We start from the raw sequence: 15,481 nt of genomic DNA on the forward strand, positions 1-15,481 counted from the left end.
ACGAGAGGGGCAGGGAAAATGGCACTCTCAAGATTTACTGTGGCAGCCATGCAGTTTGCTGATACCTACTGGTCTGTTGAGAAACAAGGGACCGTCAAGGACAAAATATATCGCAGGTTTCACGAGGTAACAAGTGATAGCTCTCAAAAACACCAACCGCTCTTCACAACGGTAGTTCAAGTCCCTTAGTTAAATTTTTTAGAGCAACAAACCCGCGTTTGTGGCATTCATAAATAAAGGGGAGATTGCTAATTTGAATGACAGTCACCATCACATTCCATTCATTTTCCAGCCGCAGCTGCCACAGCGAACAACAAACGTCATTTTCTGCTGTCCACACAGTGTTGCTTCAGCCGGCTTCTGGTGGGGACGTATATCTCTGAATGAAAGTTCATCATCATCATCATCAGCCTGACTACGCCCACCCCAGGGCAAAGGCCTCTCCCATGTCTTTCGAATTAACCGTGTCCTTTGTCAGCTGCGCCCACCGTATGCCCGCAAACTTCTTAATCTCATCCGCCCGCCAAACTTTCTGCCGCCCCTGCTACGCTTTCCTTCTCTTGGAGTCCACTCCAGCGTTTGTCTTGCCTTCGCATTACATGCCGTGCCCAATCCCATTTCTTCGTCTTGATTTCGACTAGGATGTCATTAACACGCGTTTGTTCCCTCACCCACTCTCTCCGCTTCCAGTCTCTTAACGTTACACCTATCATTTTCCTTTCCATGGCTCGCTGTGTTGTCCTTAACTTAAGCTGATCCCTTTTGGTTAGCCTCCACGTTTCTGCCCCGTAGGTGAGTACCGGTAAGATACAGCTGTTGTACACTTTCCTCTTGATGGATATTGGTAAACTGCCATTCATGACTTGAGAGAACCTGCCATGTGCGCTGCACCCCATTCTTATTCCTCTATAGTTATTTCCCTCTCATGATCCGGATCAGCGGTCACTGCCTGCCCTAAGTAGACATATTCCTTTACCACCTCCAGCTATTGTCACTCAAAATCAGGGAGTGAAGAAAAAGATTTCTAGCAGTGTCGTCGCTGTTTCCGCGGAGGCCGGATACCACTGGTGTTTTTAAAGCGAGAAATGTGCTCGTGCCTCAGCTCAGTAAAGAACGCGGAATGTCAGACTACACTGAGACACCTTATAGCCGCCACCTCTCAACTATGGCTGGACTGCGGACTGGCTACTGCGTTTAAAGTGGACCTGTTTTCAGTGTTGTCAATATTTCCCAGGTGCCCTCGCAAATGTAACTAAACGACGTCCCGCACGTGTCTTTGGCTTCCCTGCTCGTTCTCGTATGCGCACCTTTTTCTGCTGGTGCTCGATGGCGAGCTCGAGCCTGGCGAGAGACATGCTGTCATCCTCCTCGTTCTCTTTCGTCCTCACTCTGTGGTTCATGATGCAAGACAGTTCCGCCGACGTCCGGATGTGGTCCAGCAGGGACGTCGCAAAATCCTGGCACTGACGCTGCAGCTTCTGTTGGGGACGACAACCGATGCGCAAGATAGATGGTCATAATCATCATCATCGTCGTCGTCATCATCATCATCATCATCATCATCATCATCATCATCATCATCATCATCATCATCATCCTGACTTTACCCACTGTAGGACAAAGGCCTCTCCCATGTCTCTCCAATTAACCCTGTCCTTTGCCACCTGCGCCCACCCTATGCCTGCCAACTTCCTAATTTCATCCGCCCACCTAACCTTCTGCCACCCCCTGCTACGCTTGCATTCCCTTGGAATCCACTCTGTTACCTTTAAGCATCAGCGGTTATCTTGCCTTCGCATTACATGCCCTGCCCAAGTCCATTTCTTACTCTTGATTTCGACTAGGGTGCCATCAACACGCGTTTATTCAACGACAAGTCCTCCGTACGTCTCTCACTTGGATTCTTAAAGGGCACATGAAAGAGTGATATTCAAGAACACCGGACCTGCATGTTCAAGACGCCAAAGCTTTTATGTGAAGCTGCTAAATGCTAACTGAACCGTCTTAGAGTTTTTGAGATGTTCGGCGATAAGCACTGACGTCATAGATGCTACTACTCAACGCCTGGCTACTTTTTCTATCATATGCATTCTAGTGGCACTGTTCCTATCCAAGAAAAATGGGGATGTTTGCCTGGGCACCAGGCGACGTCAAGGGGCACTCTGTTTCATCCATATATTAGTAAACACCAAAATGTTTAGTTACATAACGTATGCTGGATTAGTATTATTTGGCCTAATAGCTACTCATGACGGTAAAAAAAGCTAACTTTTCGATTTCGGGTCTTTGTTTTGTAGGCCTCTGTCAGTGGTTTAGAACATTCTAATTACTGAAAAAGAAGTCGAAAGTCGATCATTTCATATCGGCACTGTGTTAATTCTGAAGCTGGCTTCAAATTCAGTAGACATGGTAACAATGCTGTGGTATTTTTCAGCGGCCAAGACAACTGCAAGTACCCGACACGACAGGCGAGCCATGCTCCCCTGAGAAACCCTTCAGTGACCTCCGAAGAACGCACTCGACGAAATCATAAAACGAGGTCCCATGTTAGTTTAGATTCTCGGCGGATATTCTGGCAGCCAGCCCGCATATCACTCAACTAAAGAGTGGAATTGGAAACCCAGGAATGCTGCTTCAGCACCTTCCACTAGCGGCGTACAGTGGAAAATTCACCTTCAGACACCACACTATGTAACCCCCCAAAAAGAAAGGAAACACACAGAATGAAAGTATAGCAACTCACGATGTCCGTCTCATGCTTTAACGGACAACAAAGCGTGCTTGGATTGTGAGTATTACCGTGTATCCACACTTCAGAGTTCTATTTTTGTGTGATGCACGGGAACAAATGAGCGATAATACCGAAATGGACGGCTGCATTAAACGATAAGGCAAACGTGACAAGTCCATCATACTGTCGTACACACGTTGCGCTTCTCTACAGCGTGTGCACGGCCATCAGGAGGCCGCACGAATCGCTGTACTTCGCTGAGTAAAACAGCCACGAACTAACCGCCTCACGACAGCGGAGTGATTTAATTTGTGATCTGGTTAAATAAGGTTACCCGTAAGCAAAAATTGAGGGAACACTCAAGCTTCGCCTTTAAGGGTGTGTCGCGACAACCAGTTCTTCTTGCCCACGCAGACACGGACATTGTCTTCTCTTTCCCGGTCACAATCATTATGTGAAAGACCACGATGCATACATATGAAGCACCGCTTTAACCAAGCCGTCCGAACGAGCCTGCGTGCTAAGGAGATGCTTGCGCCATGGACAGTGAATTGCCGCCTGTGCAATACACCAGAGATAATTGACCATTGTTTTACTCCCTGCATTAATGCTATGCTCTTCTGCGACGTATTACAACGAACAATTAAGAAGGGCATTGACATCACACCCTACAGTATCCGCTTCTTGCCTGTGGAGAAAAATTGTGCTGTGCCATATGATTTCTTTTTGTTGCTGGGACTCTTTGGTCTCAGGAAGAGCCGCATGATGGACCGCCACGCCGAATCACCACGGTCGTCGAAACCTTTGTTTCGTGAGCAATGCGCTGTCGTGCGGGGAGTATATGCTGCCCTGCAAGAGTCGCCTAGCTTGCTCCTCTATCTGGATGCATGCTTGTGCCTCCCACACTTCTGATGTTTTGGAGGGCGGCGTCGTGCAGTGGTATGGTGGCCTGGTGTTTTGTGGCGTAAGCATGTTTAGATTTTTCGTTTCGGCACTATTTCCATGCATAAAGAAAAAAAGAGCCTGCGTGGCCTAGCGGTTAGCGTGTCTGATTCCCAACCCAAGGGGGCACAGGCTCGATTCCTGCCTACCGCGATTATTTTTTCTGCGTATTTCATTTACTCTAGATACTGAATTGTCCTAATGACTCTTTGCCCACGTTGCGAGCTTCTAATCACCAGGTTTCCTATGGTGTAATCACTATTCAAATCCGCCGCTGCACGTGTGACGTAGCCACCTTTTCTACCAATCAGGATTTTTCAGTTACAACAACGACTGTAACATCGACGCCTGCTTTTCTGCAGAGTGGGACCCCTATGTTGTCGCGTAAAACGTCGGATTACTTGAACAGCTGAGCGGGGGTGGCGTTAACAGGAAGTGAAATACCGATAAGGTAGCCTTCGCATTACCGTCCCACTAGGATGCAGTGGAAGGCCAGTGGTGATGGAGTTCATATGCATCTTTGCCGTAAACAAGTTCATGATGGCATAACTGCGTTGTCCTAAGAGAATAGTACCATAAACACACTGGTGGAAGTCGTCGTCCTTCTAACCTTGTATTCGACCTTGAACTCGTTCTCGACGTAGCTGAGCCGCTTGAGCTCGAGACTGAGCTCGAAGGCGGTGAGTATGGGGTCCACGCTGGACAGGCAGATGAGCGAGGGCGAGGCGAGTGCGCGGAAGGCGTTGATGCGGGAGCGCGAGTGGCGCAGGCAGTCCCGGCGAACCGCCTCGGCGCACTCGTCGCAGCCGCAGCGCACGTCGTGGGGCATGGGCAGCGTGGCGCCGCGGTCCAGCAGCAGCTTGAGGATCTCGTAGTTGTTGCGGTGCGCCGCCAGGATGAGGGGCGTGATCTCCGGGTTGAACGTGGACGTGGCCGCGTTCACCTTCTCCCAGTTCTGCGAACGGTGCAGTGCATGCGTGGCGCCGTGTGAACTTACGTGAGCGCATGCGCGTACGTCGACATGCAGCTGCAGTAGCGATATATATTCAAGCACAGGCTCTCCTTTCACTTCTGACGTCACATATACCGTCGGTGGCAGGAGCTAAACTCGCTAAAATGTCCGTGCCTATAGGCAGACTGGGCACGGGGCTTTGCATTTGCGCAGCGACCATGCTCTACCGTGGGATGGTTTTACGAACGGAGTTTTGAGAAGGAATTCAGGCTTTAGACCGTGTGTAAACGAACAAACAAAGCCATTTAGTTAGATGCGCGCTCGACACCACTCTGGCCGCAGGCTTGCTGACCTCAGTGTGTCTGCAACAGATGTAACATGGCGTAATGCAAGTAGAGCGATCATCATATGTGACAGGCTACACCGGTAGCTTATGTCATGCGCCATTCCACTAGCCATCCATCACATTAATCTACCCGCAGCTTCTTCCAGTGGCGAACAGCCTGTGGCCTATAGCAGTCGTGTTCTCGCATATGCGAGTTTCACTTGGTGGTTTGGGCGCGAGCAATTATTAAAAATCTGTGCTTTAGGCCAGTGCAGCTGGGCTTACTGTTGAAACCATTCAAAGTGGCTTTGCCGGCAGTGTTGTGAGAACATCCACTTACGAGGCACGCGAAGAAATGGTTCACACTGAAGAGCAACTCTGTTACTTGTGGCTAAAAGATAGGTGCGGCTTGTGTATTAAAACCGCTTAATTCCATCTGCAAAGTATAAAATGTTGTGCACAAAGCTTGTGTATACTAGCCGTTTACACAGTTATCCACTTGAGTGCAATCTTGCTGCCAATAAGAAAAGTTGTATATGATTATGGAAAAGAGAATTAGAGCTCTTTTAACTGATGATAATTAACAACAGAAGTAGTGATAATATTAATAATAATAATAATAATAATAATAATAATAATAATAATAATAATAATAATAATAATAATAATAATAATAATAATAATAATAATAATAATAATAATAATAATAAGGAAATGAAAGGCGCAGTGCTTGTTCAGCGTATGATGATCGGTATTCAGGAAATGAAAGGCGTGGTAACTGTCTCACTTCTGGGTGAAGTGGACACCTCAGCCTCGCCGTGAGGGTAGAGAGGAAGGAGAGAGTGAAAGAAGAAAGGAAGAAAGAGGTGTTCTAGTGGAGGTCTCCGGAATAATTGCGACCACATGGGGATCTTTAACGTGCACTGACACCGAACAGCACACGGGAGCTTTTTGTGTTTCGCCTCCATCGGAACGTGGCCGCGGCTACCGGGTTTAACTTAGGGACGCCTGATTGCACGTGCGAGAGCTGTCGCATTTCGGATGGCTGCAACCGCTAGGCACCGAATCCGCAGAAAAGCGATTAGAAGTCAGAAGGTGGCGACTTTGAAGCCCCATCGGCGGGTCGGAAGATGACTTTTACTTGTCTGGCAAACTGAGTGCTAATATACGAAATTCAAGTGCTGAACCGCACCTGTAGCATTGAAAGATATCTCTGAAATGATGTGACAGGTTGAAAGATGTGCGTCCCATTTAGGATGGACTCCTGAACGCGCCGTAAGAGAACAAATGAAGAAGAGAGGAAAGGAAGAAATAAACTCATGCCCATAATAATAATAATAATAATAATAATAATAATAATAATAATAATAATAAAATAATAAATAATAATAATAATAATAATAATAATAATAATAATAATAATAATAATAATAATAATAATAATAATAATAATAATATTAATAATTATAATAATAATAATAATAATGGCTTTTGGGGAAAGGAGATGGCGCAGTATGTCTCATATATTGTTGGACACCTGAACCGCGCCGTAAGGGAAGTGATAAAGGAGGGAGTGAGAGAAGAAAGAGGTGCCGTAGTGGAGGGCTCCGGAATAATTTCGACCACATGGGGATCTTTAACGTGCACTGACATCGCATAGCACACCGGGCGCCTTAGCGTTTTGCCTCCATAAAAACGCAGCCGCCGCGGTCCGGGTTGCACGATTCCGGATTAATTTCTACCTCCTGTGTTTCGAAAGAGAGGATGACGAACAGACACCTTGAACCTGTCACATCATTTCAGGGATATCTTTCAATGCCACAGGAGCGGTTCAGCACTTGACCGTCGCATACTAGCATTCACTTTTCCAGACAGGTCAAAGTGCTTCGTAGCCGTGACCTTTGACTTCTGAGCTCGAGTTTGCGGGTTCGGTGTTTGGCCGTTGAAGCCACACGTCGACCGGGATTCGAAATGCGATAACTCTGGCGTTTGGTGCCTTTTAGTAGCATCCTGGGCGTAAATTAAATAGAGTCGCTTTTTAATGATATATTCATTAAACCTTTTAGATTATAAAGACGGTTTTTTTTTTCTGCTAATACATGACATTCTTGCTTGGTCTCTGCAGCTTATGAAAAGGGATTCACTGGTTGTAGTATCGGACCGAAACTCTCTTGATTGATTTTGCGTTTCTGTGCAACGCAGTACATGCTGGTTTCTTTCGATTGTTGTGTGATTTTTGGATTAATAAAAAAAATGACGTTATACATTGCTTTCTTACAAACGGTCTGATCCCCGAAAGTTCAGCACGTAATGATAGTGTCTTTTTTTTTAATTCGAAGACTTGCCATGTGGTATAAACAGAGGCTGTCAATAAGCTAACGTAGGCCGTGTAGACTGCTCTCATCCAGAAACCCGAGCAGGCTCCAGCTCTTAGCGTTTTCCATCAGCCACAAGGCAAGGTGTTTCTCCCTGGCAGCCGTAAGTCCAGCCTCCAGTAATCATCGTCTTCTTGAGTCCTACGTTCCTGGACACGTCCACAAAAGGTGGCGAAGATCCGCCTCAGCGGCCGGGCTGCAACATTTGGGACATGTGCTGGGCACTGCATCTCCGTGAGAGCCCCGTCGGCACGTGACAGACGGGGTAAGGGCCGCCCCTGCCCTTATCCTTCTAATGGATACCTCCTCCAATCTCGTTAAGTTATGAGGGAGGGGGGTAAGTGCGCGAGGGAATTAAGGCATGTGTACTTCCCTTTATAGAGAGAGGATGGGAAGAGCGGAGAGGAGATCAAATGGGAGGCCATGGGGGGAGGCATTCGTACTTGGGGCTTGGCGTGTGCTTTCTCTGGCCGACAAACTCGGCATATTCTTGTGTCCATTGTATCTGCGTGCGTTTAGTTATAGTTCTTGTTGCAGGCCTTTGAAGAAACACGCAATAATTGCTTGCGCTGAAACTTATTTCGCGCTTCCCGTAGGTCTATCCCGCACGCAAGCAAGTCTCGAGCGTTGGGGCCGTGCGACGCCGTTTGGCGCACCAGGTGAGACAATCGTATCAGGGCGCCTGGGAATAGCTCAATGTGTCGCCCCAGCCCTAGCGCTGTTTGTTTTTTGCCTCTTCAGCTGCTGCTGCCAGGATGGCCCGATACGGCCATCGGTCGGGTCGAGCTGCATCTACGCTTCGCCTTTGGTTAGGCGGCGGCGGAAATTGCCGGCTTGCTTTTTGTTGTTGTTGCGTTGTCAGCTTTGTTTCTTCGGCTGCGTATACGTTTCGCACAGTTGAGCAATCAAGCGCGGAGGTCGAAGACATTTTATGCAACCTGATTTTTGACCAGGTGGCCTACAAAGCCGCCTGGATTACCGCTAGAGGAAACTTTGCCTTGTGCCTCTTCTAGTTACTTTTTCTTTTCGGACAGGTTCATCTTTTAGAGCAACCAAAATTTTTGTAGCTTCCATCATTGTAAGGTTAGTTAGCTGGCAAATCATCCTCAACTTCATACGTGCTCCTTCTTTCACAAGAGTCTGACGCAAAGAGTATAATTGTACCTTTAATAATGAAGGAGTAATTTCTTATTAGCGTCCACCAAAGCGCAGCCGGACGGCTAAAAGGAAAAACTATACAGCTTGCGCAGAAACTTCGTACTTAAAAGAAACATTCGTCCTGGTCCGGGATTCGAACTCGGGACCACTGTCTGTAGCGGGCAGTTGCTCTACCAACTACGCCATAAGCAGTGCGTCTGGCAGATGGTAGTGTGAGAGAAAGTTGGTCAATAACTTGAAGTGGGAACGGCGTTAGCCCAATGTTAAGGGGAATCCCCCAAGGCGGTCTAGATTTGTAATATTACAAATTACTGCTCAATTGCCTGCGTCTTCAGTGGGCATAGTCAGGCTGATGATGTGTGCGTTTGATGTGTGATGTATTGCACCTTATTACCTGGCTCCGTTACTGCTCCTATATATCCACGGCTTGAGCTGCCTGCTGAATTGCAACATCTACTGCGTTTGTGCTAATCAGAAGTCGCCGCTTACCCTCCGACCCTATAACCTCTGTGTGTTCTGATGTACTAGTACTGACGCCTCATTAGCGAAAAAGCTTTCCTTCTGCCGATGAAGTTTCAGAGTAACTAGATTAAGCACGGGTAAGCTTGTAGGAGCGTGGCGCCAGCTGCAGTCAATGGGGGGAGGGCCAAAGATAAGAAGAAGAAGAAGAAGAAGAAGAAGAAGAAGAAGAAGAAGAAGAAGAAGAAGAAGAAGAAGAAGAAGGAGGAGGAGGAGGAGGAGGAGGAGGAGGAGGAGGAGGAGAAGAAGAAGAAGAAGAAGAAGAAGAAGAAGAAGAAGAAGAAGAAGAAGAAGAAGAAGAAGAAGAAGAAGAAGAAGAAGAAGAAGAAGAAGAAGAAGAAGAAGAAGAAGAAGAAGAAGAAGAAGAAGAAGAAGAAGAAGAAGAGTGAAGTTGCCGAAGGAATCTTTCATTGTGGGTATGTGCTACTCCACTACAGGCGAACAGCAACAACGTACAATGCAGCAAACGGTAAATCATGGGAGAAACCAATCCTTCGACAGATTCCAAAGCCGAACGGCGAGGTGAGTAGAAACGCACAAGAAGAGAGCGCCAACTTGAGTCAACCGATCCAGTGGATATAGCGAGGCGGCAAGCCGAAGCAGAGCGCGACGTGGACAGTATAACCTTGCTAAACCGGATGCGGAAACAGATTAATAGCGAGAAACGCGAAGAAGAGTGCGAAAGAAGCTTTGAACGATGAAGTCGCCGGAGGAATGTGCAGTCGAGAGGCGTGTACAAATGTCCTCAGAGACCGCTGAACAGAGGGAACGGGGACTCGAATCTCAACAAGCATCTCAGGCGATTTATCGCAAGAGGAAAGCCGAGGGATGGCTGCACGAGCATCTAGGTGCAACTCAAAATTGCAAGCTTAAACAAGCTGAACAAAGATAAACGAAGATAAACAAGAGCAAACGTGCTAGAGCACCTGAATTGCATTCAGCTTAAGCAGGAAAATGGGAGGCAATTTTTTACGTACATATATAAATATACAAGTATTTCAAGTGACATAAAACCAGATCTTGTTTTTAGAGGAATACAGCCAGCAGTGAAAGAGAACATGCATTCTATATGTATGCTTTAAAGTTTGGTAAATGTAGCTTTTAAAAAATTAGCTGTGGTTTAAACCTTCGTTAACCCTGGTGAGAACTTCCTTTACATGGCTACGTTCACAGACGCCACACACACTGCCCAACGGATTGTCTGTGAAGCGTCGATGAAGTGCCCGAGGCGGCAGTTGCCACTTGCCAAGGTGGGCAGATTGTGGTGACGTCAGTAGGTCACATGACATGCCACGTGACACCTGTCACGTGACTGCACTGATGCTGCCCTCTTGAAAACCTAGCGTAGCGGAAGCTTTCACTTCAAAATGTGTGGTAATCGCGCGGTTTACTCCAAACCACGACACAAGGACAAACATTGGCAGCTTACTGGCGCTGCCGATGTTTGCCCGTGTGTCGTCGCCTTACGAGGCCGAGGTACAGAGCGCGTCGCCGTCAAATACGGGCCCTCTGGTGTCGTCAGACAGCGTGCTCTCCGCATTTGACATACCGGCATTATATGTTCTTGTATTCTTCCACATCATCTCGGATTACATTTTCACCAGCTACGCGACCACCATCGCGGACTATGTCCTGGATAAAGGAACGACACTCACCAGCGCCAAGAAAATCCTGGTCTACAGCGGCTTGGGACAGGCTTGCGGGCGCGTGGTTGTGCCCTTCCTGACGGGCAGGATTGCTATTCATGCATGTTCATGGATTGCATATTCATTGCCGGGCCATTCCTTTATTTCTTAACATGCTAGGCCACCGGTGCAATGTGATGGGTTACAAATGGAATTTCGTAGACAATAACTTCAGGCACTAGTTTTTGTTTTGGTTGAGTGAGCAGGATAATAAACATTTCCTGACTGTTTTCGATGTTCACAGGTTATCTGCAGCACTCAATTAATTTTTAAGTTGGTAAATACTCAATTCATTTATTTTTATTCGATTATTAGTGATGACTAATTAAGCAACTAAATGGACAGCCAGTCAATAGCGAATGGTTCTGCCTGCCTTATTTTCAGCATTAGGGGGCAATTAAATAATTATTACACTTAAATGGCTTATGTAACACTTCAAATGTTATCTAGGTGCCAGGAGACCGCACTTTTTTCACAGCTTTCATACGTTGGAGACATACGTATTTCGCGCAAAAGCTTGATCTCCGTCACCGAGGAGAGTCGTTGGCTTCCCTGTACTCGCTATGCAGTAAACTGCATGGGCCTCAATGAGCTTATTAGCGTGAGGGAATTTCGCCTCGCGGAGCGAGAGACAGCAGCCAAGGATCATTGAGAACCGTACGGGGCAAAATGTGCGCTTTCTGGGCGTGTCACCTCGTCGGCGGCAAGGCAATGCTACTGTTTCCCGTTCTAAAGATTAAATTCAAGAGGCGATGGAAAGAGCGACCTAGAATGGAACGCGCTATCTCCTAATAGCAGCTCACTTTGATTAGTGCCTGTACAGATAAAGAGGGGCAGGAAACCTTCCTTGTGGCAATTTGCAGCAATACTTGCTCGGTATGCTGCGTTGAATCAACGCCTGGAGATTATGGAGTACTTTCTTTCGCATTGCGCGCGGTGTTTCGATTTTCAGAGTAATCATATTGTGAAGCTTCATGCTCATCCAGAAATAGACACACTGGTGTGTCATTATCTTCTTGCGTTTCCTTTCCACTGGACGGTCTTAACTCGTGCATTTCATAACATATGTGAAGAACTGTTCATGTCAACTATTATCCTTGGGTTCTCCGAGTTTACTGGAGATTGGTTCTGCCGCAGCACGCAACGTATTTAGGTGAAGCACATTCACCTCCTCCCATCCATCCCACCCGCCTTTCCTCTGCGCGTTTTCTTTTTAAATCAATTCAAATGAAAATCAAATATTCATTAGGAGAACATGCTACAATTTTCTAGAGGGCTGGCAAAAAAGCATAGGCATGTTTGACAGCTGTCACTCCCCCCCCCCCCTTCTCCCCATTTGGCACAGCACTCGGTTTATCAACGCATAGTGAAGAAAAAAGAGAAAGCGAAACCTGAGTTCAGAAGCTAAAGCACAACCTGAATGCAAAGCCTTATACCAAACGACAAAGTTTATATGCAACCGAAATTAGACAGAAAAGAAGCAGAATGAAGGACATCATAAAAGAATACAAACATAAAAAGTTCACAGCAGGGCTCCAACTTGGAGCGACAATAAATACGAAAAAAACTTTTTCCAAAAGCTCGAAGTGAAACTCTTTGTTTGGTCATGAATAACACAGCAGTGTGAATGGTTAAAAATACAAGCAGAAAAACTTCACTCCAGGGCTCCAACTTACGCAAGTTCAACATCCTCGGACAAGCATTTTGTTAATTGGAAACTTGTAGGATACTGTTAGGGAAATATTAAAGGTAATGGTCCATTTTACTAAAACTTTCTTTAATGTTTTATAGATAGCATCGAATAGTTAAGACTGTCATATAAAACAAATGGCGAACGCTTTTGACTATAGCAAAAACGTTAATAAAAAAAACAAGACTGCTGTCGGGTGATCTGCGAATATATTAATTGTTATAGTGAAATCTTACATTGTATGAAAAAAATTGTGTTCATAAACGGTTTGCCGCTGAAAAATATTTCTGTCAAGAATTGTTGGGCATTTGTCTAGGAGCGGCAATAGATACGCAAAAGCATTCTTTATAAAATCAAGAAGTGGAGCACTTTACTTGAATATGGTAAATATTGCAGGGCGGTTGTTGGACTCAAGCCAGCCACGGATGAAGTGAACCCAAGCTTCATGAAGCTTTATGCTTCTTATTTGTGACATTCAAACTTTTTAATTTATTTAATTTATTAGAAGCAAGGCCGAACTGGTTTGCATTGAAGTGGCGTACTACAGCTCCTGAATGGCGCCCGCCACGGAACAGACTTTCGCCCGAAGGGCGCCCGAAGTGTCTTTCGCAACGGAAGTCTGAGTGCCCATGGCGCCCGGCTCAGTATGCCTCCCGACCTGCTATGGTCACCTGTGCCGTGGACCACACCCTGCCACTACCACCTCAGCCACTACCATAAGGACCTCCAAAACCGCAGAAGCAGAGGAGACAGCCATCGCTGTCACAATGGCCTCCAGCTGTGCGGAAGACAAAATCCACGTGATCGCAGACTCTCAAGGCCCCCCTTCCCCCCCCCCCCCCCCCCTCCTTCACAACGCAAGAAGTTGACGGGGGGAAGAAGCCATTGCTTGGAGGCAGCTGCAGACGAGCACATTACCCACACATTAGCCTCTTACACCACATACATCCTATACTGTACTCAAACACATGTCCGCTATGCGGAGGACGCCCCACATTGTATCACACTACATATGCTTGCCAAAACATTCAGTCTGCACCAAACATCCGAAACCCACAACCTGAACAGAGGGAGGCCGTGCTGTCTAGTTCAAGCCTACAGAACCAAAGACAGCTGGTTCAGCTCGCGCAGCAAACAGCTGAGGCCCTAGTAAGAGCCTGCACTAAGGGTCCCTCCCAGTGAGGGGGCGCAAATCTCTTTACTGAAAAAAAATTTACCACCACCACCACCACAACCCAATTACTGAGGTCATAATTTTTATGCCCTAAGGCAATAAACATCGCTTCAAAAAAAAAAAATTACTGAGGTCCAAGACGTCTTTGTAAGTCGCGTAAGTAGTCCTATTCCCAGCGATTCAACGGCTCCTGCATATGCCGTACGGCGCTCATCGGCGAAGACTCAAGAGTAATGCTCATAATGACAGAGATATCTGCTCAGAGCTTTCACGTGCACCTTGTGAGCGCCCTTCAGGGAACGCAGCAGATGCACGTGGAGTAGCAATAGCTCTGCGGGACTTGTGTCAGTAATTGAACGACTCCAACGCATTTATTAGATCTCTGAGCCTCGGTCGTTCTTTCTTTCTTTCTTTCTTTCTTTCTTTCTTTCTTTCTTTCTTCTTTCTTTCTTTCTTTCTTTCTTTCTTTCTTTCTTTCTTTCTTTCTTTCTTTCTTTCTCTCTCTCTCTCTTTCGTTCTTTCTTTCTTTCTCTCTCTCTCTTTCGTTCTTTCTTTCTCTCTTTCTTCCTTTCTTTCCTTCTTTCTTTCTCTTAAAACCAGCGCTTTCCTGTAAATTAACACCGCTCGCATTGCGGCTTCTTGAATACGCTTCCGACAAGAACGAGACCTCTGTGCGTTTCTGAATAAGAGATCCTGGATGGCAACACTGCACAATGTTTTGCAACGTCTGTTGTCGTGCAAGTTGCTCTGAACGTCGATGTTTCCGCTCCGTTCTTAGAAAACTTCGTACAGAAGCAAAACTGCGCGTCCCCTGGGCCTTATCTCGTCAACTGAACCGCAATCATCGGTCAGAGGTGGCCACGAGGCGACTGATAATACAATCGACGCCTATTCTGCAAATGAAGGTTGCGGATGTTGCCGGGACGAGGGACAGGACATTGCAATGGTTCAGCAAGCGCGGATCTGTGGCGTGATTGAGCAGCTCTTTGTCTTATTGTCTGTTGTTTTATTTTCTTTTTCCGTTTGGCAAATTGGACAGCACTATACGGGTGCCGGCTGTTGGCAGGCTGCTGCAAGGATGTTTCGGTGTTCGTTGTGTGTGTGTGTGTGTGTGGGCGGGGGGGGGGGGGGGTTACTAGAAGCGGAGACGTTTTTCTGCGCGGAATTTGAAGCTAGCGATTGAAAAACAAAACTTACGATAGTGGGGAAATGCGATAATACTCTTGTGCGCTGATATTGCGTCACGTTAAAGAAGATCAGGCGGTCGAAATTAACCCACAGCCTTGTCTATGGCTCGTATCGTAATACACATGGGGTTTTTTGGGACAAAATTCAACTGAGTACAAAAAAAAAAGAGTGAGGGATGGTCTAAAAAATAAAAAAGAATCTTAACTCCTTTTATGCGAAAGTGAGAAAAAACGTGGTGGGAATACGCTGTGTACACAAATACAAAACTCAGAATGCTTCTTGAAAAAAAAAAAAGAGAATCTTTTTTTACGAAGAACAGGCAAAGAAATTCGAAAGGCGACATAAAATATAGCATAACAGTTCGCAATCTCTGCGGCCTCAGTCACAATTTTGGATCTGTCTTCTCCTTAGTGCTCTATGGAGAAGGCAGATAGTAGGCATACTTCATTTGCACAGCTGAAGTACAAGTGCTCCAATAATCTTGTTCCAAAGAAGAGGTAGAGTTATCTCCTTTCTCCTCTCTTGTAGGGAGTCCACGGAGAATGCACGTCTCTAAGAGGAGAGTAAAAACTATGCGGATGCTTATGCCACCTCAATAAGGGAATGCGATAGCATTAGTTTTCACATTTGTCACAGCTACTGTTGCTACTTCTGGTTGTGCTTGCGTCAGTTTCTTTGCAATTATCGGTCAATCAGCCGCCGTATTAGCACTGCTGTCTTCAGTAGCAGGTATCCGCTATGT

General features: G+C 46.4%; 1 protein-coding gene across 1 annotated transcript in view; it reads right to left on the minus strand.

Annotated features, from left to right (window-relative positions):
* Positions 1-15,481, minus strand: part of LOC144128957 (transient-receptor-potential-like protein) — a 49,438-nt gene that overhangs the window by 24,650 nt on the left and 9,307 nt on the right. The window contains 2 exon segments of the mRNA XM_077662789.1: positions 1,308-1,478; positions 4,284-4,628. Coding sequence (XP_077518915.1) covers positions 1,308-1,478; positions 4,284-4,628 — 516 coding nt within the window.

The sequence above is a fragment of the Amblyomma americanum genome, chromosome 4, assembly GCF_052857255.1.
Source record: "Amblyomma americanum isolate KBUSLIRL-KWMA chromosome 4, ASM5285725v1, whole genome shotgun sequence".
In the NCBI taxonomy this organism is placed as follows: domain Eukaryota; kingdom Metazoa; phylum Arthropoda; class Arachnida; order Ixodida; family Ixodidae; genus Amblyomma; species Amblyomma americanum.